Source organism: Nerophis lumbriciformis, linkage group LG35 (genome assembly GCF_033978685.3).
Source record: "Nerophis lumbriciformis linkage group LG35, RoL_Nlum_v2.1, whole genome shotgun sequence".
NCBI classification, from domain to species: domain Eukaryota; kingdom Metazoa; phylum Chordata; class Actinopteri; order Syngnathiformes; family Syngnathidae; genus Nerophis; species Nerophis lumbriciformis.
Window position 1 is genome coordinate 11,542,403 of NC_084582.2, and position 22,968 is coordinate 11,565,370.

Genomic DNA, 22,968 nt, shown 5'->3' on the forward strand with positions numbered 1-22,968 from the left:
ATATATATATATATATATATATATATATATATATATTATTTCTTTATTTTCATGACTATTTACATTGTAGATTGTCACTGAAGGCATCAAAACTATGAATGAACACATGTGGAGTTATGTACTTAACAAAAAAAAAAGGTGAAATAACTGAAAACATGTTTTATATTCTGGTTCCTTCAAAATAGCCACCCTTTAGTCTGATTACTGCTTTGCACACTCTTGGCATTCTCTTAATGAGCTTCAAGCACACCTGTGAAGTGAAAACCATTTCAGGTGACTACCTCTTTAAGCTCATTAAGAGAATGCCAAGAGTGTGCGAAAACGTAATCAGAGCAAAGGGTGGCTATTTTGAAGAAACTAGAATATAAAACATGTTTTCAGTTATTTCACCTTTTTTTTGTTAAGTACATAACTCCACATGTGTTCTTTCATAGTTGTGATGGCTTCAGTGACAATCTACAATGTAAATAGTCATGAAAATAAAGAAAACGCATTGAATGAGGTGTGTCCAAACTTTTGGCCTGATATATATACATACAAGCAGTAGAAAATGGATGGATGGATATATATACACGTCCATTTTCTACAGCTTGCAACTTTACAAAGATACCCTAATAATATTATGATGCTGCAGCTTGTCATTTAGCTGGAGTTAGCCACATTGGAATATATCACTGTTTCGTCATGCTCCTCCATCTTGAACCTGTGGATAGAACAAGAATAAGGAAGTATTATTCCAAAAGCATCCATATTGTAACTAACTAATATTTTTACAACAAACACCTTGATTCTTGTGGGTGTTTGGCTTTGATGGTGACTGTTGAGTAAGTAACCTCGTCATGTTCATCAATAGCGTGCTGCTGCTTGGAGTATATGTGTGGTGGAGGATGAGTAGGCGGCGTTGACAAGCTGACGTTGGCATAAATATTGTCGCGTGGATCTTCAGCCGATGCAGGGCTGACATGTTGGGCCGGAACCTGTGTTGATGGAGGGTTCAACAGTAGCGAGTGGTTAGTTCATGGGTGTCAAACTCTGGCCCGCCGTGTAATTTCATTTGGCCCTTGAGGCAATATCAAATTAACATTAGAGCTGGCCCGCCGGTATTCGCATTCACCGCTAATACTCATACTTGCCAACCTTCCCAATTTTCCCGGGATACTCCCGAATTTCAGTGCCCTTCCCGAAAATCTCCCGGGGCAACCATTCTCCCGAATTTCTCCCGATTTCCACCCGGAAAACATATTTGGGGGCGTGCCTTAGAGGCACTGCCTTCAACGTACTCTACAACCTGTCGTCACGTCCGCTTTTCCTCCATACAAACAGCGTGCCGGCCCAGTCACATAATATATGCAGCTTTTACACACACACAAGTGAATGCAATCCATACTTGGTCAACAGCCATACAGGTCACACTGAGGGTGGCCGTATAAACAACTTTAACACTGTTACAAATATGCGCCACACTGTGAACCCACACCAAACAACAATGACAAACACATTTCGGGAGAACATCCGCACAGTAACACAACATAAACACAACAGAACAAATACCCAGAACCCCTTGCAGCACAAACTCTTCCGGGACGCTACAATATTCACCCCCGCTACCACCAAACCCCGCCCCCCCCAACCCTGCCCCCGCCCACCAAGTTAATGTTGATATTTACCTCAGAAGGCTGCAAATAGAAAAGAGGCATTACATTTGTTTTTTATTTAAATTGTATTTAACATACCATTGATGTTTTTTCGTTTGTTTTTTGAAAGTTGATTTTACACTATTAAGTTATATAAGCGTTGCTTGTTCTATATTCAGTGTTAAAGCAAATCAGTAGGGATGTCCGATAATGGCTTTTTGCCGATATCCGATATTCCGACATTGTCCAACTCTTTAATTACCAATACCGATATCAACCGATATATACAGTCGTGGAATAAACACATTATTATGCCTAATTTGGACAACCAGGTATGGTGAAGATAAGTTACTTTTAAAAAAAATGTATAAAATAAAATAAGATAAATAAATTAAAAACATAGGCAGCACGGTGGAAGAGGGGTTAGTGCGTCTGCCTCACAATACGAAGGTCCTGAGTAGTCGTGAGTTCAATCCCGGCCTCGGGATCTTTCTGTGTGGAGTTTGCATGTTCTCCCCGTGGCTGCGTGGGTTCCCTCCGGGTACTCCGGCTTCCTCCCACCTCCAAAGACATGCACCTGGGGATAGGTTGATTGACAACACTAAATTGGCCCTAGTGTGTGAATGTGAGTGTAAATGTTGTCTGTCTATCTGTGTTAGCCCTGCGATGAGGTATTGACTTGTCCAGGGTGTATCCCGTCTTACGCCCGAACGCAGCTGAGATAGGCTCCAGCACCCCCTGCGACCCCGAAAGGGGCAAGCGGTAGAAAATGGATGAATGTCCTCCCCGTATTTAATTTATATTTGCATGTCTCATGACACATTATCTGTATGTAATATTGGCTGCCTTTCTGATAGTTGTTTGTGTGCCATGTTGTTCCAGACCACAGCAAACCTTACCCAGCATGCAAAGATTGTAATAAATCCATTAGAAGAAGACAGCCTGCCGTTTCCTTAAACTTGGAGACACACACTTATACCTTTTGACATTCTAAGCCAGTCATTTCCAGAAGTTATCTCCTCCTGTGAGAAGCCTCCATTTTACTAATGTTTTCCAATGTTACAAAAATATGTAGAATAAAATTAAAAATACAACATTTCTGTCAACAAAGATTTGCGTCAGCCTTTGATAGTAGGCTGATATAGACACTTACATCATGTGTTGCCTTCATTATAACACTTAAAGGACTACTGAATTGCGATTTTCTTATTTAAACGGGATAGCAGGTCCATTCTATGTGTCATACTTGATCATTTCGCGATATTGCCATATTTTTGCTGAAAAGATTTAGTAGAGAACATCGACGATAAAGTTTGCAACTTTTGGTCGTTGATAAAAAAGCCTTGCCTGTACCGGAAGTAGCAGACGATATGCGCGTGACGTCACAGGTTGTGGAGCTCCTCACATCCGCACATTGTTTACAATCATGGCCACCAGCATCGAGAGCGATTCGGACCGAGAAAGCAACAATTTCCCCATTAATTTGAGCGAGGATGAAAGATTTGCGGATGAGGAAAGTGAGAGTGAAGGACTAGAGGGCAGTGGGAGCGATTCAGATAGGGAAGATGCTGTGAGAGGCGGGTGGGACCTGATATTCAGCTGGGAATGACTAAAACAGTAAATAAACACAAGACATATATATACTCTATTAGCCACAACACAACCAGGCTTATATTTAATATGCCACAAATTAATCCCGCATAACAAACACCTCCCCCCTCCCGTCCATATAACCCACCAATACAACTCAAACACCTGCACAACACACTCAATCCCACAGCCCAAAGTCCCGTTCACCTCCCCAAAGTGCATACAGCGCATATATTTCCCCAAAGTACCCAAAGTTACGTACGTGACATGCACATAGCAGCACGCACGTACGGGCAAGCGATCAAATGTTTGGAAGCCGCAGCTGCATGCGTACTCACGGTACCGCGTCTGCGCATCCAACTCAAAGTCCTCCTGGTAAGAGTCTCTGTTGTCCCAGTTCTCTACAGGCCAATGGTAAACCTTGACTGTCATCTTCCGGGAATGTAAACAATGAAACACCGGCTGTGTTTGTGTTGCTACAGTCAGCCGCAATACACCGCTTCCCACCTACAGCTTTCTTCTTTGCTGTCTCCATTGTTCATTGAACAAATTGCAAAAGATTCACCAACACAGATGTCCAGAATACTGTGGAATTTTGCGATGAAAACAGACGACTTAATAGCTGGCCACCATACTGTCCCAAAATGTCCTCTACAATCGTGATGTCACGCGCTGACGTCATCATACCGAGACGTTTTCAGCAGGATGTTTCGCGCGAAATTTAAAATTGCACTTTAGTCAGCTAACCCGGCCGTATTGGCATGTGTTGCAATGTTAAGATTTCATCATTGATGTATAAACTATCAGACTGCGTGGTTGGTAGTAGTGGGTTTCAGTAGGCCTTTAATACAGCTCCAGACAAGATTTTTTTTTTTTGTATTTTTGGTCAAATTTGGCTCTTTCAACATTTTGGGTTGCCGACCCCTGGTTTTAAAGCTTCGCTTTGATGGCTGGCATGAAGGACACTTACCTTTTTTTTGGCCTTGCTCCTCTGTTTATTCCTATCACAGGGATAAAATGAATAAAACAATATTATTATCATTATCATATTAATACTTCTACTATTTTAATTTTATAACAGTTGGAAATTAAGTTGTTCTTGCGACTACCAGTGACAAATGGATTTCTGTTTGCAGCTTGTTGTGGTATATATTTTCTTATATATTATGTGCTTATGTGAAGCCCTGTCATTTTAGGCAAGAGGGGCCCACAACATTATGCAACACTTCAAAAATTCCTCGCTGAGGATATCCAAAAATAGCCGCATTTGTTAAGGGTTGTGAGTAATACGGATAAAAACCGCTGAGCCATACTCTCACCTACCATAGCAACAGAAGAGCTATCACAAGTGTCCCAAAAAGACACACCCCGAGTCCAGCAAGCACCCGGACTGGGAGGCTCTGACCACCTGTGGAGATATGTAACAAGACACATTGGTAAGAGTGGAGTTTGTCAGAATGTTGTCCAATGTAAAATCTGAGTACTACGTGAAGACTGTCTCCTGGTATCTCCTCCACACTCTTACGTTTGTTGTTGCCTGAGCTTTTTCAGAAAGTTGTGGCAAACGTTGCGATGTTTTGAAGATTATTTTTTTCAACTTGTGAGTTTATGAATTTGTTACTAATGTGTTCCTTGTAATTTTAAGCTCAAAGAGCACTGGGCTTCAACACACATCACATCGAAAAACAAATTCTGTATTGATGTTTTACTCCTTTTATACCACACAGAGCTAAAAGTATAAACCAGAGGGCAGTAGAAGCACATACTCAGAGCTTATGGTCACACTACTGTAATGATAATAATGGATTAGATTTATATAGCGCTTTTCTATCGATTAGATCGGGGGTCAGCAACTCGCAGCTCTCTGGCCGCATGCGGCCCCTTAGCACCGCCTTAGTGGCTCCTCGGAGCTTTTTCAAAAATGTAAAAAGATGGGGGGGAAATATATTTGTTGTTTTAATAATGTTTCTGTAGGAGGACAAACATAACACAAACTTTCCTAATTGTTAGAAAGCCTACTGTTTAAAGGGGAACATTATCACCAGACCTATGTAAGCGTCAATATATACCTTGATGTTGCAGAAAAAAGACCATATATTTTTTTAACCGATTTCCGAACTCTAAATGGGTGAATTTTGGCGAATTAAACGCCTTTCTATTATTCGCTCTCGGAGCGATGACGTGACAACGTGACGTCACATCGGGAAGCAATCCGCCATTTTCTCAAACACATTACAAACACCGAGTCAAATCAGCTCTGTTATTTTCCGTTTTTTCGACTGTTTTCCGTACCTTGGACACATCATGCCTCGTCGGTGTGTTGTCGGAGGGTGTAACAACACGAACAGGGACGGATTCAAGTTGCACCAGTGGCCCAAAGATGCAAAAGTGGCAAGAAATTGGACGTTTGTTCCGCACACTTTACCGACGAAAGCTATGCTACGACAGAGATGGCAAGAATGTGTGGATATCCTGCGACACTCAAAGCAGATGCATTTCCAACGATAAAGTCAAAGAAATCTGCCGCCAGACCCCCAGGAAAAGAGTGCGGATGAGGGTATGTCTACAGAATATATTAATTGATGAAAACTGGGCTGTCTGCACTCTCAAAGTGCATGTTGTTGCCAAATGTATTTCATATGCTGTAAACCTAGTTCATAGTTGTTAGTTTCCTTTAATGCCAAACAAACACATACCAATCGTTGGTTAGAAGGCGATCGCCGAATTCGTCCTCGCTTTCTCCCGTGTCGCTGGCTGTCGTGTCGTTTTCGTCGGTTTTGCTTGCATACGGTTCGAACCGATATGGCTCAATAGCTTCAGTTTCTTCTTCAATTTCGTGTTCGCTACCTGCCTCCACACTACAACCATCCGTTTCAATACATTCGTAATCTGTTGAATCGCTTAAGCCGCTGAAATCCGAGTCTGAATCCGAGCTAATGTCGCTATAAACTTGCTGTTCTATCCGCCATGTTTGTTTGTATCGGCATCACTATATGACGTCACAGGAAAATGGACGGGTGTATATAACGATGGTTAAAATCAGGCACTTTGAAGCTTTTTTTTAGGGATATTGTGTGATGGGTAAAATTTTGAAAAAAACTTCGAAAAATAAAATAAGCCACTGGGAACTGATTTTTAATGGTTTTAACCCTTCTGAAATTGTGATAATGTTCCCCTTTAACATGTTTGTGTTTAGGCTTGACTGATGACAGTATTTGGCCAGCGCTATTTTGTCCTACTAATTTTGGCGGTCCTTGAAGTCACCGTAGTTGGTTTACGTGTACAACTTTCTCCTTCTTTGTCTCATTTTGTCCACCAAATGTTTTATGCTGTGCGTGAATGCACAAAGGTGAGCTTTGTTGATGTTATTGACTTGCGTGGAGTGCTAATAATCCATGATAAGATGCTATTTAGACTAGCTGTATGTACATATTGCATCATTATGCCTCGTTTGTAGGTATATTCGAGTTAAATTTATTTATTTTACTTGTGTCCTCTGTGTATTTAATTTATATTTGCATGTTTTATGACACATTATTTTTTTGTAATATTGGGTGCATTTCTGATTGTGTGCTATGTTGTTCCAGATCACAGCAAATGTTACCCAGCTTGCAAAGATTGTAATAAATCCATTAGAAGAAGACAGCCTCTCCTTTCCTTTAACTTGGGCACACACATCTATACCTTTGGCAGTTTTAAGCCAGTAATTTCCAGAAGTTATCTAACCCTTTGAGACACTTACTTAATGTACACACAATACCCCATAATGACAATGTGACAAGTTTTTTTTTTTAAATATTTTTGCAAAAATGCTGCAATGTACAGTAGGGCTGCGACTCTTAGGGCACCACACGATTATATTTGATTACATTTTTTGGGGTAAGGGTTCAATTCAGAATCAATTCTCGATTTAAAACAATACTTTTAAATAACATTTTGTGCCGATTATATGATTAGAACTACATTCCTCCATATAATAGGTAACAGCTGTGATAAATGTATTTACTACTTAAAAGAAAACAAAAATTTTACTCAAACATTTAATAAAGTCAAATACAAATAAGGTAACAAGAGAAGTATCTCACACATCTCTTTTCTAGAGTCAATCTGTATAGACATGTATATCAACAATATGATTTGTATGAGTGGCTGCACAGGACAGACTAAAAAACATTTAAAAACAACTTTTTTGAATCGATTAAGAGTCTTTATGAATAAGAATTTCGATTCATTTGAAAATCGATTTTTTTTTTTTGACACCTTGAATGAAAACCAACGCTTCCCATCTAACCTAATGGGGCTTGAGAGATGCTGCAAAGAGGAATGGGCGACACTACCCAAAGGTAGGTGCGCCAAGCTATTGGCATCGTGATTTAAAAATACTTTAGACCGGGGGTCCCCAAACTAAGGCCTGATACGGCCCTCCAGCGTCCAAAATCTGGCCCACGGGAGGTAAAAATAAAAAAAAATAAAATAATAATATACCGTATTTTTGGGACTATAAGTCGCAGTTTTTTTCATAGTTTGGCCGGGGGTGCGACTTATACTCAGGAGCGACTTATGTGTGAAATTATTAACACATTACCGTAAAATATCAAATAATATTATTTAGCTCATTCACGTAAGAGACTAGACGTATAAGATTTCATGGGATTTAGCGATTAGGAGTGACAGATTGTTTGGTAAACGTATAGCATGTTCTATATGTTATAGTTATTTGAATGACTCTTACCATAATATGTTACGTTAACATACCAGGCACGTTCTCAGTTGGTTATTTATGCCTCATATAACGTACACTTATTCAGCCTGTTGTTCACTATTCTTTATTTATTTTAAATTGCCTTTCAAATGTCTATTCTTGGTGTTGGGTTTTATCAAATACATTTCCCCAAAAAATGCGACTTATACTCCAGTGCGACTTACATATGTTTTTTTCCTTCTTTATTATGCATTTTCGGCCGGTGCGACTTATACTCCGGAGCGACTTATACTCCGAAAAGTATATATATATATATATATATATATATATATACATATATATACATATATATATATATATATATATATATATATATATATATATATATATATATATAAAAATTATTAGTATTTTTTTTATTTTATTTAAAAAAAAAAAATCTGTCCTTTCTAATCCATTTTCTATCGCTTGTATCTCTCGGTGTCCATATATATATATATATATATATATATATATATATATATATATATATATATATATATATATATATATACATACATATATATATATATATATATATATATATATATATGTATATATATATATATATATATATATATATATATATATATATATATATATATATATATATATATATATATATAAGATGGTTGACGCACACATTTGAGCGCTGCTTAGATCATACTTGCCAACCCTCCCGATTTTCCTGGGAGACTCACGAATTTCAGTGCCCCTCCCGAAAATCTCCCGGGGCAACCATTCTCCCGATTTCCGCCCGGACAACAATAAAGGCACTGCCTTTAGCATCCTCTACAACCTGTCGTCACGTCCGCTTTTCCTCCATACAAACAGCGTGCCGGCGCAGTCACATAATATATGTGGCTTTTACACACGCATAAGTGAATGCAATGCATACTTGATCAACAGCCATACAGGTCACACTGAGGGTGGCTGTATAAACAAGTTTAACACTGTTACATATATGCGCCACACTGCGAACCCACACCAAACAAGAATGACAAACACATTTCGGGAAAACATCCGCACCGTGACACAACATAAACACAACAGAACAAATACCCAGAACCCCTTGCAGCACTAACTCTTCCGGGACGCTACAATATACACCCCCCGCTACCAAAAAAACCCGCCCACCTCATCTCTCGGATTCGGAGGTCTCAAGGTTGGCAAGTATGGCTTAAAGACAAACTAGATTTTAAAAAATGACGCTGATTGGTCAAAATGTGCAGGGAAGTTGTGGGCATTTTGACAACGTTGCGAGGCCTTGCATAATTTGCGTGATTCGGCGTGAATTGGGACCGCTCTTAGCATCATGCTGGGAGACTAAGAATCAGCAAGCAAGGTTTATTCCTGGCCTTAGCACGGCATAGCATGACACTAACAATTGTTATATTCAACAGGGACAAACCAGAAGTATCGTCGTCCATTGCCAGCAGCACTTTGGTGGAGCTGACGACGCCAAGACGGTTCCTGGCCTGGCAGAGGTACATTCCAGTGTGGGAAGTTTCCATGGAGGGAAGAGACAGCACCTGTCCTGAGCCCATTTGGAGCAGGGAGCTGGAGTTGGTCCACTTATACCAGATGTGGCTGTGGTTTGCAGGGTTGGCTGTGCTGCTGCATGTCACGTTGACACTGCTGCCCTCAGCAACACTTGGCATATCTGATGGAAACAAGGCGTTTGTTTATTTGTATGTGAAAAAGCAACAAAAAAAAAATGTAAGGCCTAACATGAGAACACAAGACTTTGTGTATTCGTACACTGCACATCCAGGTTCATCCCAGAAGAGTTGACATACGTGACCCCTCTCCTGCTGATGTTATTGGAGGCCTGACAGTGGTACAGTCCACTGTGGCGGGGTTGAAGGGGAGAGATGATGTGGTCGCGTCCAGAACTTATCAACTGATCGTCCTTGTGCAAGCTGTATCCACTCTGTGGGACGGGTGGGTTGGCGTGACTGCTGCAGCCGAGAGTCACTGAGCTCGCGTTGATGACGTCTCCTGCGGGCTTCATTGACAACAGAACGTCGTATGGCGCATCTAATTGAAAACAAAAACATATTTTCAGACAATGCCTTTTAACATTCGGTCATATGGAAATATGTTTTTGTTTTGTTAGCACATATTAGATTCAGGATTCAGGATGCTTTATTATTGTCCATTCTTTAAAATGTACAAGACACATAAGAACTGAAATTACAATTTCGGCACAGTCCCACTAAGAGCAGACATACGTTACAGGGAGACAAGACGGGACCGCCAACGGATCAGCCACTTACGGCGCTCCTTCAAAAAGGTGGGGAAAAGGTGATATTGGGAAATGGGGGAAGAGCATACTTGCCAACCCTCCGGGATTTTCCGGGAGACTCCCGAAATTCAGCGCCTCTCCCGAAAACCTCCCGGGACAAATTATCTCCCGAAAATCTCCCGAAATTCAGGCGGACTCGGGTCCACATTTCCCACAATATAAACGGTGTGCCTGCCCAATGACGTTATAACTGTAGAATGATCGAGGGCGAGTTCTTGGTTCCTTATGTGGGTTTATTGTTAGGCAGTTTCATTAACGTCCTCCCAGCGCGGTAACACCACACAACAACAGCAGTCACGTTTTGGTCTGCCGTAAACAGTAATGTTGTGACACTCTTAAACAGGACAATACTGCCATCTGGTGCATTTGATGAAAGCACTTTTGTGCGTGCCACACAGCAATGCATCATCAGAGAGGGTGTTCAGCATGGTTAGAAAAATAGTGACAGAGAATAGAACAAGGATGGACAATTCAACCCTTAACTCAACAAGTATATGTGTAAATAAATTAACACTGAAATTCAAGTATTTATTTTATATATATATATATATATATATATATATATATATATATATATATATATATATATATATATATATATATATACAATAAAAGAAATATATATTTATAGCTAGAATTCACTGAAAGTCAGGTATTTCTTATATATATATATATATATATATATGAAATACTTGACTTGGTGAATTCTAGCTGTAAATATACTCCTCCCCTCTTAGCCACGCCCCCAACCACGCCCCTCCCCCACCTCCTGAAATCGGAGGTCTCAAGGTTGGCAAGTATGGGGAAGAGTAAAAAATATCAGTCAAAGGCTGGACCCTCGGGAGGGGGTCCAGACCGAGTCCAAGGGAAAATACCATTGATCCAACATCAATGGTATCCATACCAGAACTGCATCAATGTGTTTTATTCTGATTATAATCATGGGCAACAAAATAAAGGCAACATCAAAAAGTTGTTAAATGATCTTGAAGGACTTCAGGTAAAAATGGTCACTATTAGTATTGGTATTGGCAGTACAATACCCTGTACTGTATGTACTTGGTATATGATCGATATCAACATTTGCAGTAGTTTCTATCCATATTATTCAATCAACATGATTGTCTCTGGCACATTTTTATCTGTGCTAGATTATGGTGATCTGTTTTATATGAATCCTGTCTTCAGATAGTCGACTGTGTCTACCATGCTTCTTTGAGGTTTATCACAAACTGTAGCGCAATGGTTCTTAACCTGGGTTCGATCGAACCCTCAGGGGTCAGGGGTTCGGCGGAGGTCAAGACACACCCGACTCATCGTGTAAATACAAACTTCTCCCTATCGGCGTATTACGGATACGGCAACAGCAGAAGTCACACTGAATTGCAGGTGTGTAATTTGTTGTGAGTTTATGCACTGTGTTGGTTTTGTTGTTTGAACAAAGTGATGTTCGTGCACGGTTCATTTTGTGCACCAGTAATAAAACATGGTAACACTTTAGTATGGGGAACATATTCACCATTAATTAGTTGCTTATTAACATGCAATTTCGTAACATATTGGCTCTTAACTAGTCATTATAAAGTACTTATTAATGCCTTATTCGGCATGACTTTATTATAACCCTAACCCTCTAACCCTGGCCCTAACCCTCTAACCCGAACCCGAACCAAATAACTCTAAATTAAGTCTTTGTTACTTAGAATATGTTTCCCATACTAAAGTGTTACCAAAAACACAATAACTTTGTCTTGAATTTGAAAAAAAAAAAAGGGTTCGGTGAATGCGCATATGAAACTGGTGGTGTTCGGTACCTCCAACAAGGTTAAGAACCACTGCTGTAGAGCCATGACACACCACTGTGACTTGTACTCTCGGTTGGGATGGCCTTCTCTGTCCATTAGAAGACAGTGTAGTGTCACTGGTACACTTTTATTTACAAGGCTCTTCTGGGACTATTGCCCGAATATATTTGTGCATTGATTTCACAGAGAAGTACGGACTCTCATGCACTGAGATCCAACGATCAGCTGTTGCTCTCTGTCCATTTTGCTCGCACTAAGCTGGGGAAAAAAAGCTTTTGTCTATGCGGGTCCTTGTGCTTGGAACATGCTACAAAGAAACTGGAAGCTGACTGAATTTTTATCCTTAAATGCTTTTAAATCCAAACTGAGAGAATTTAAAGCAGCCTCAGTTACCTGTAACTGTTTTACTTGATGTCCATCCTGTCATTTTAAAGTGTAATGTGAATGTAATTTTATGTGTAACTCTGCTATGTCTTGGCCAGGACCTCCTTGAAAAAGAGGTTCTTAATCTCAATGGGATTTTTTCCTGGTTAAATAAAGGTTAAATAATAAAGAATAAAAAATTGTCCGTCATGATACAACATTACCGACAACAACCAACATTAGAGATCCATAATATCGTAGAAAATGGATGGATGGATGGGTTTTTGTTAGTTCTTAGTAAACAAATACGCATGGAGAGGTGGCAATGTGCTAAGCAAGACGGTATTACATATTGGTAAGCGGAGATACAGTTTTTTCTCATTGTCCGTTGTTCTAAATCAGTGGTTCTTAACCTGGGTTCGATCAAACCCTAGGGGTTCGGTGAGTCGGCCTCAGGGGTTCGGCAGAGCCTCCGCCGCGGAGGTCAAGACACGCCCGACTCATCGTGTAAATAAAAGCTTCTCCCTGTCGGCGTATTATGGATACCCCCAAACAATGTTCCCTCTAATTTTCCATATGTGTGAGCAAACGCAAAAACTCCTTGAGCATTCAGTGGAGCACATGTGAGCGACGTCAAACCTGCAGCACACCTGTCCCAAACCTGACTAAATAATAAGTTCAATGTTTTATTATTGTAATCAAATGAAAGCAGTCATTTCTATGAGATTATTGTCTAATATAAGTGTTTTGGCCCACTTACAATGACTATAAAATATTGTTTTTCATGAGCTGTGTACTAGTATTATATGTCTGGGTGGGGGGGGGGGGGGGGGGGGGTCCTACTTTGGAAATAATGTGTACCCCTTTCAGATATCGCATTTAGTTCCCACTGAAACATTCACATGTTGCACAATGAGATGTAAACATGGGATCATGTGTACATTCCTGTAACTTTCTGTTTGTAAAATATACCTTTATTAGTATTTCTTTAATATAATAACATCATTTTATGATTACGGTTCGGGTTCGGTGAATGCGCATATGAAACTGGTGGGGTTCGGTACCTCCAACAAGGTTAAGAACCACTGTTCTAAATAGTCCCATTAAACCCCCCAGTCTGACGTTTCATCATCCAAAAATCCCAGAAAGTTGTAGATATGCAGTGTTATAAAGTGATGCCAAGCATAAACTGAAACGCGGATGAGTGCTGAGCAATGTGAATATGTGCAATTTAATTTAATTCACTTCCATTTGTTTACAATACACAATTGAACATTTTGACTTTTGTTTTTAGAATGAATTGTAATTAATCAATAATACTTTACAATGGGGCTGGAATCACTTTGAATGTGACTGTGCATTAACAGTAACAATACCAAAAATGTGTTGAAGAGGTTAATTTAGCCTACTGATGTGTATTTATAAATGGTTGATTTATATAGGCTAGTAAGGTAAAGTTTGGTACCTGACAAGTTTCGGCTACCGGGCTACCAAACTACTAAGCTGCAGAAGCAAGGTAGCCGAAACTTGTCAGATACAAAACTTTACCTTACTAGCATATATAAATCAACCATTTATAAATACCAAAAATGAACGATGAATCCATCATCATTATTAAAATGAATAAAATATTTTTGCACAATTAATTCATCTGCAGCAAAAAGTGGCTTTAAATCCCCGAAATGTCTCTGGCAAGAAACAAACTTGACAGCTCAGTCTCATACACACTGAAATGAGTGATTCTCCATCTAGTGGTACGCAAAAGAAGCCTGTGAATATGTATTTTATATGGAGTGTCATTGTTGATGGTGTTTGTGCATTGTATGTAATGTTACAGTGGCCAAAAATATTAAGTATATACTTGTTAAATAAAACCTATGCCTTGTTTTTAGTGAATTATTGGGCCTACTACGCAACTGTATTTTAATCTTGGTCATTGCGGTGCTATTTGGCGAGCCAGCTATTTTCTAAAGGTGGTACTTGGTGAAAAAAGTTTGGGAACCACTGCACTAAACAACAACAAAGAGTAATATGCCCTTTTTTTTACCATCATTTTGGCATTTTGTCAACACGGGGGACTCTTTTTAATGTGTCTTATTTTCATGGAAAACGTATCATTAGCCAATTTCTATGCTCCTGTCAGATTCAGAATCGCTTTTATAGCCAAGTATATCCACACATAGAAGGAAAATGTCTTGGTGTGTTGGTGCAAAAACAGCAAATAAGTAACAAGGTCAAGATAGCAAGATTTAAGTAAATTGAAATAAAATGGGTGTCTTGTCCAAAAGTTTAGTCAGTGATTCAGATTTGACATTTCACTAACATTGCAACTTGAGTTTTGTCAGTTTGTTTGTTGAGTCAAATTGCTGCCCAGTGGTTCAGATTTAAATGGGATATACAGTACAGGCCAAACGTTTTGTACACACCTTCCTATTCAATGCATTTAATGTAGTTTCATGACTATTTACATTGTAGATTGTCACTGAAGGCATCAAAACTATGAATGGACAAAAAAAACAACAACAAAGTAAAATAACTGAAAACATGTTTTATATTCTAGTTTCTTCAAAACAGCCACCCTTTGCTCTGATTACTGTTTTGCACACTCTTGGCATTCTCTAGATGAGCTTCAAGAGGTAGTCGCCTGAAACGGTTTTCACTTCACAGGTGTGCTTGAAGCTCATCGAGAGAATGCCAAGAGTGTGCAAAGCAGTAATCAGAGCAAAGGGTGGCTATTTTGAAAAAAACTTGAATATAAAACATGTTTTCAGTTATTTCACCTTTTGTTTGTTAAGTACTTAACTCCACATGTGTTCATTCATAGTTTTGATGTCTTCAGTGACAATCTACAATGTAAATACCGTATTTTTTGGAGTATAAGTCGCTCCGGAGTATAAGTCGCTCCGGCCGAAAATGCATGATAAAGAAGGAAAAAAACATACATAAGTCGCATTTTTTGGGGAAATGTATTTGATAAAACCCAACACCAAGAATATACATTTGAAAGGCAATTTAAAATAAATAAAGAATAGTGAACAACAGGCTGAATAAGTGTACGTTATATGACGCATAAATAACCTACTGAGAACGTGCCTGGTATGTTAACGTAACATTTGATGGTAAGAGTCATTCAAATAACTATAACATATAGAACATGCTATACGTTTACCAAACAATCTGTCACTCCTAATCGCTAAATCCCATGAACGTCTAGTCCAGGGGTCGGCAACCCGCGGCTCTAGAGCCGCATGCGGCTCTTTAGCGCCGCCCTAGTGGCTCTCTGGAGCTTTTTAAAAAATGTATGAAAAATGGAAAAAGATGAGGGGAAAAAAATCTATTTTTTGTTTTAATATGGTTTCTGTAGGAGGACAAACATGACACAAGCCTCCTTAATTGTTACAAAGCACACTGTTTATATTAAACATGCTTCACTGATTCGAGTATTTGGCGAGCGCCGTTTTGTCCTACTAATTTTGGCGGTCTTTGAACTCACCTTAGTTTGTTTACATGTATAACTTTCTCCGACTTTCTAGGACGTGTTTTATGCCACTTCTTTTTCTGTCTCATTTTGTCCACAAAACTTTTAACGTTGTGCGTGAAAGGTGAGTTTTGTTGATGTTATTGACTTGTGTGGAGTGCTAATCAGACATATTTGGTCACTGCATGACTGCAAGCTAATCGATGCTAACATGCTATTTAGGCTAGCTATATGTACATATTGCATCATTATGCCTCATTTGTAGCTATATTCGAGGTCATTTAGTTTCCTTTAAGTCATCTTAATTCAATTTATATCTCATGACACACTATCTGTATGTAATATGGCTTTTAATTTTTTGCGGCTCCAGACAGATTTGTTTTTGTATTTTTAGTCCAATATGGCTCTTTCAACATTTTGGGTTGCCGACCCCTGGTCTAGTCTCTTACGTGAATGAGCAAAATAATATTATTTGATATTTTACGGTAATGTGTTAATAATTCCACACATAAGTCGCTCCCGAGTATAAGTCGCACCCCCGGCCAAACTATGAAAAAAACTGCGACTTATAGTCCGAAAAATACGGTAGTCATGAAAATAAAGAAAACCCATTAAATGAGGAGAAGGTGTGTCCAAACTTTTGGCCTGTACTGTATGTGCTAAAGCAGTGTTTCTTAACCATAGGGCCAGGGCCCATTGTTTGGCCGTGAGTGCCTCTGAAAGGGCCACTGAAAAATATCTGTTTCTCAGTTGTGGTCCGTATGAGCCACAGCTGTAATACACTTTTCCACCACCTGTGGCAGTAATGACAATATCAAACAAACAGAAAAGTTTCTCATGCGCAAAAATTATGACTAAAGTGGTCAAGCTGTATTTTCATTAGCACTTTAATTTTATTGACTGCTTATTTAAGATACATATTCAGTATTAATTTAGTTTACTTATTTCAGCCCAACATAATTGCATGTAAACTACTTTTTTGCCGGTTATTTTTGAGTGCTTTCAATTGCAGTAGAATTGGTAAGTACTTATTCTTCTAACGAGCCTGACCAAAGCCTGAAGTTTATGTGTTGAATGAACATTAATCTTTGTGAATAACACATGGCGTCATATCATTTGTGAGCAGGTTAGATATAATTATTGAACACGATTAAATTTCAGAGAAAGATCACCGGAACTAATTCAGTGTTAATATTTGAGTGGGCCCCGAGGTCAAAAAAGGTGCTTAAGGATATCTCAGTGTTACTTACATTGCACATTCAAAGCCACAGAGGCCGACTGGATCTTTTGGCCGAGAACAGCACAATAGTAGCTCCCAGAATCCTTTATGCTTGCCGAGAAGACCTGACGTGGTACCGGCGTTCCATCGCGGTACCAGACTACCTGCAGCCGCGTGGCACAGCCGCTCCAACAGGACAGGCTGACTTCTTGCCCCTCCGTCACCGTGCTTGGCTCCAAAACAGCTGTCAGTTCTGTTTTTTTTTTTATTTCAGACATGCAAGTTAAGAGTTACAGTAGGGAAGGAATTCACACGGATCTCGCGAGAGATGAAGAGGATAATCACTTTGCAATGCAGTCTGCTAAAAATGATGGAAAGTGTCATATCTACATAGCAATTTATGCTGTAGTCTAGGGGTGTCCAAACTTTTTCCATTGAGGGCGGCATAATGAAAAATGAAAGCATTCGGGGGCCATTTTGATATTTTTAATTTTAAAAACCAATAAAATGTATATTGTACCCATGAGGACTCCCCTCAATTTTGGTGAGTGTTAAAGGTCCCAGTCATTAGTGTTAAAAAAAAAAGTTTTATATTCATTTTTATTTTACTTTCCACACCTAAATATCTATACTTCAATTTCAGGTCTATCTGTTGACATATTAATAAAAAAAGGGCATAAAAGATAATAATGTTTTTACTTTATAATATCATAATATAAAGTAAAAACATTATTGTGGAGGGGGGCGTGGCCTGCGGACCTGCAGCGAAGCGGGGTGTGCCAGGCATACTTGCCAACCCTCCCAAATTTTCCAGGAGACTTACGAATTTCAGTGCCTCTCCCGAAAATGTCCCGGGACAACCATTCTCCCGAATTTCTCCCGATTTCCAGCCGTACTTAAGGCACACTCCCTCCAGGTCCGTGCAGGACCTGAGTGAGGACAGCCTGTCGTCCCGTCCTGGCACACCTTGCTTCGCTGCAGGTCCGCAGGCCACGCCCCCCTCCACAATGATCTTTTATGCCGTTTTTTGTAAAGAAAAAAAACAAAACATGTTTTTTTAATGAAAAATTCCCCCTTCCCCCCACCCCCAAATGTTTAGAATATTAGATGTGAAGTAATTGTAGCCTTAAATAGGTCAACAATTCATGACAACATTGCTATTAGTTCATTGTTGTTTTCTGCGTAACAACAGTTTTTTTTTTTTTTTTTTTTTTTTTTTTTTTAAATTAAATCAACATAGAAAAAAACACACGATACACTTTCAACTAGTGCATCAAACCAAAAAAAAAACCCTCCTTCCCCAATTCACACTCATACACACCCACTCACACAAAAGGGGTTGTTTCTTTCTGCTACCAATATTCTGGTTCCCACAACATGGACAACACTTCTGCAAGGGACACAGTCCCTGAAGCACACTTGATTGTTTGTGCTGCTGGTCCACTAACATTTTCATTTAATTACTATTTTTTCTAATGTTGTCTGTCTATCTGTGTTGGCCCTGCGATGAGGTGGCGACTTGTCCAGGGTGTACCCCGCCTTCCGCCCGATTGTAGCTGAGATAGGCTCCAGCGCCCCCCGCGACCCCAAAGGGAATAAGCGGTAGAAAATGGATGGGATGGATGGACTATTTTTTCTTTTTTTTAATGTAATTATTTTTATATTGTTTTACTTTCTTTTTTATCCAAGAAAATATTTATTTATCTTATCTAAAAAAAAAGAATAAAAAAAAAAATAAAAAATAAAAAAATAAAAAAAAGACCTTATCTTCACCAGACCTGGTTGTAAATGAAATTAGCTTCGTTTAAAGGGTTTAAAAAAAACAACCTTTAAGCGTAATAACAGTTTGGGAAAAAAAAGGTATTGGGTATCCAAAAGGGCCCCACTCATAAAAGTGTAAAAAAAAAAAAAAAAGATAAAATATTTCCAAGTGGAATATTTCATGTGAAGTAGTTGGAGGCCAATAATTCATACCAACATTAATTTAATTTAGATATTTTTTTTTTTTTACAGTTTATTTTATTATAGTGAAATCAGCAACATTTTCTCATTACACTTGTTTGCTCTTGTATTTCATTTTTATGTCTTTTTTAGTAGCATTTTAAAAAAGAGCCCCACTCGTCACCATCACCTGTTTGCTCTTTTATTTCTTTTTTATGTTTTTTTTTTTTTTTGGTAGTAGCATTTTTTTAAATGTACCGCGGGCCGCAAAAGAATGAGCCGCGGGCCGCACTTTGGACACCCCTGCTGTAGTCAAAGCCACAATTTGCCACAAAACCACGCCCCCCAATTTGTCACGTTTCATGTGTCAGGTAAACCGTGACAAACGGGGCCATATGAATCCCCTTCCTGCTGTATTCCACCACAAATACCATTGATAAATGTGTCTGTACCTTTCACTGACACATGGACTGGACGCCTGCTGGTCCAGCTGTTAAACACGGTCTTGAACCTAAAGAAGTAATGTCCTTCATCAGCCCGTTTTAAGTTATTGATCCTCAGACTGCAGTTTCCCCGTGAGTTGCCCACATATTGGAAGTGAACTTGTGTCGACGATGTCGGCAGGGAATACAGGATCCACCGGTCAGAAAGCCGCTGACCTCTAAACCAGGCAACCGAAGTGACTAAATGACCAAGAGGGTATTCATACTCGCACCCGATGAGCACTGAGGCCCCTTCCAAGGCACACTGGTCCTTGAAGGTCACCCGCCAGTCTCTGCTCCATGCATCTTTCATCAAAGAAAAATGCAATAGTAAATATCATTCACAGCAATATTTATTACCAGTCTAATTTAGGCGCCATTTCCTTACGTGAAATAAATAGCAGGATAATCCAACTCTCCTTCATTGTTGGAGCAACCTGAAACATACTGACAGACATTTTCCTACCACAGGATTCATCACGGTTCATAAATGAATGTAAAAAGAACGCCGCACTCACCCACGTCCTGCATTTTTCTGAGGTGCATTCAAAATGGGAGATGTTTCGGAGTGCAGAAAAAAAAGCAGAAGTGGGAAGGTGTGTCTTCTTCTTGCTTCCTTCCAGTATAATTGCCTAATCAGCAACTTGCTGTTTTTAGAATAGCTTATATCAGGGCTATTAAACCGGCGGTCCGCGGGCCAAATCCTGCCTGCAACTCCCGGTTGCAGTTAGTCCAGAACGCGGCAGGACGACTTTTAACAGGAGCCAGGAAACGCCAGCATATAACCCCAATTCTTCAGAGTTTGCACTGGCTCCCTGTTCATTTTAGAATTGATTTTAAAACCTTGCTGTTTGTTTTTAAAGCTTTACATGGATTGGCACCTCAGTATATCTCGGACCTCATCCAAATTTACACTCCTGCGCGCGCTCTGAGGTCCGAGAGCCAGCTCCAGTTCGTGGTGCCCAAGACCAGACTTAAATCCAGGGGAGACAGGGCCTTCTCTGTGGTCTGCCCTAAGCTCTGGAACACTCTGCCCCTCCATGTTCAAACTGCTCCCACAGTGGAGTGTTTTAAGTCTCGTCTTAAGACCCACTTTTATTCTTTGGCTTTTAACACTACGTGAGTCGTGTGGTCCTCTGTTGTCCTCTGTGTTTTTTATACATTTTGATTTCTATTTACGGTTTTAATTGGTTTTACCCTTTAAAATCATTTTTAATCATATTTCTTTTTATATATTTTTTTTATATTTATTTATTTTTTGTTTTTATTCAGTCAATGGTGGAGCTAAGGATAATATTTGAATCTTGTTTTTAATATTGTTTTTAATATTATTTTTAATAAAGTTGTGCAGCACTTTGGAAACATTTTTGTTGTTTAAATGTGCTATATAAATAAAGTGGATTGGATTGGATTGATTGGAATGATTCCATACCGGCCCCCAAATTCAGTTCAAAACTTGGGAGACAAACATGGACAAACACATAGGAGTGACCCTGTTGTCTAGAGCAGTGTTTATCAACCACTGTGCCGCGGCACACTAGTGTGCCGTGAGATACCGTCTGGTGTGTCGTGGGAGATTATCTAATTTCACCTATTTGGGGTAAAAAAATATTTTTTGCAGACCAATAATTATAGTCTGCAAATGATGTGTTGTTGTTGAGTGTCGGTGCTGTCTAGAGCTCGGCAGAGTAACCGTGTAATACTCCTCCATATCAGTAGGTGGCAGCAGGTAGATAATTGCTTTGTCGTGATCACAATATGCAGACGACAGCGGGAGGCAGCGTGCAGGTGAAAAGGTGTCTACTGCTTGAACTTAAAAATAACCAAAAGGTGAGTGCCCCTAAAAAAAAAAGGCATTGAAGCTTAGGGAAGGCTATGCAGAACGAAACTACAACTGAACTGGCGACAAAGTGAAGAAAAACAGAATGCTGGACGACAGCAAAGACTTACAGCGTGTGGAGCAGCAGACGGCGTCCACAAAGTGCAGCCGTACATGACATGGCGATCAACAATGTGCCCACAAAGAAGGATAAAAACAACTGAAATATTCTTGTTTGCTAAAACAAAGCGCTTTAAAGGAAGACATGAAACTGCTACAGAAAAATACCAACAAAACAGGAAAAGCCACCAAAATAGGAGCGCAAGACAAGAACTAAAAGACTACACGCAGGAAAACAAGTCAAAATAAGTCAGGGGGTGATGTAACAGGTGGTGACAGTACACCTACTTTGAGACAAGAGCTATAGTGTTGCATGCTTGGTTATGGTTTAAAGTCATATCCGACGACTTTTTATTGTCAATATCGAGTTTCATATTTGAATGATTTCTGCTGGGGGTGTGCCTTTGGATTTTTTTCAATGAAAAAAATGTGCCTCGGCTCAAAAAAGGTTGAAAAACATTGGTCTAGAGGAACTTGGACCACTGTAAACATTTTGGCAGATCCTCTCATTGACATTTTAACCTTGCCAGCAAACACCCAACACTGAGGTCCAAAATTGTGATTTACATAATTTACATAATGTGATTTCCGGACTATAAGGTGCACTTAAAATCCTTTTTTTGTTCTCAAAACTCGACAGTGCACCTTATAACTCGGTGCGCCTAATGTACGGAATAATTCTGGTTTTGCTTACCGACCTCGAAGCTATTTTATTTGGTACGTGGTGTAATGATAAGTGTGACCAGTAGATGGTAGTCCCACATATATCGGTGCGCTTAATGTAAGGAATACATTGGGTTGAGCTTACCCACCTCAAAGCTATTTTTTTTTGGGACATGGTGTAATAAGTGTGACCAGTAGATGGCAGTCCCACATAAGAGATACATGTAGACTGCAATATAATATAGTGCGCCTTATAACCCGGTGCGCTTAATGATAGGAATACGTTGGGTTGAGCTTACCCACCTCGAAGCTATTTTATTTGGTACGTGGTGTAATGATAAGTGTGACCAGTAGATGGCAGTCAAACATAAGAGATACGTGTAGACTGCAATATAATATAGTGCGCCTTATAACCCGGTGCGCTTAATGTAAGGAATATGTTTGGTTGAGCTTACCCACCTCAAAGCTATTTTATTTGGTATGTGGTGTAATGATAAGTGTGACCAGTAGATGGCAGTCCCACATAAGAGATACATGTAGACTGCAATATAATATAGAGCGCCTTACAACCCGGTACGCTTAATGTAAGGAATACGTTGGGTTGAGCTTACCCACCTCGAAGTTATTTTTTTTGGAACATGGTGTAATGATAAGTGTGACCAGTAGATGGCAGTCAAACATAAGAGATACGTGTAGACTGCAATACAATATAGTGCGCCTTATAACCCGGTGCGCCTAATGTACGGAAAAATTCTTGTTTTGCTTACCGACCTCAAAGCTATTTTATTTGGTACATGGTGTAATG

The 22,968-nt window shown here is 39.5% G+C and overlaps 1 protein-coding gene across 3 annotated transcripts; it reads right to left on the reverse strand.

The window, feature by feature from the left end:
- Positions 1–420: 420 nt before the first annotated feature.
- Positions 421–21,005, reverse strand: LOC133575230 (B-cell receptor CD22-like). Of its 3 annotated transcripts, none has more exons than XM_061927812.2 (10): positions 20,080–21,004; positions 19,950–19,998; positions 19,532–19,867; positions 17,170–17,391; positions 9,727–10,005; positions 9,377–9,628; positions 4,548–4,632; positions 4,195–4,225; positions 784–977; positions 421–703 (listed from the first exon to the last, which is right to left on the reverse strand). In XM_061927812.2, exons 2-10 carry the CDS (start codon positions 19,984–19,986, stop codon positions 643–645), a joined length of 1,497 nt encoding a protein of 498 aa, XP_061783796.2. In that variant the 5' UTR covers positions 19,987–19,998; positions 20,080–21,004; the 3' UTR covers positions 421–642. The 3 variants fall into 3 exon arrangements, with proteins under 3 accessions (XP_061783796.2, XP_061783795.2, XP_072768353.1); XM_061927811.2 differs by having other exon boundaries at positions 19,950–20,008; XM_072912252.1 differs by lacking the exon at positions 421–703 and having other exon boundaries at positions 796–979; positions 4,196–4,225; positions 19,950–20,008; positions 20,080–21,005.
- Positions 21,006–22,968: the final 1,963 nt, after the last annotated feature.

Excerpts from the sequence above, each read along its gene's own strand:
- LOC133575230 (XM_061927811.2), bottom strand. The coding sequence starts at position 20,007 with ATGTTTCAGGTTGCTCCAACAATGAAGGAGAGTTGGATTATCCTGCTA. Across the intron at positions 4,226-4,547 it reads ATAGCTCTTCTGTTGCTATG|GAATAAACAGAGGAGCAAGG; the intron begins GTAGGTGAGAGT and ends TCCCTGTGATAG. Across the intron at positions 704-783 it reads AAACACCCACAAGAATCAAG|GTTCAAGATGGAGGAGCATG; the intron begins GTGTTTGTTGTA and ends TTCTATCCACAG.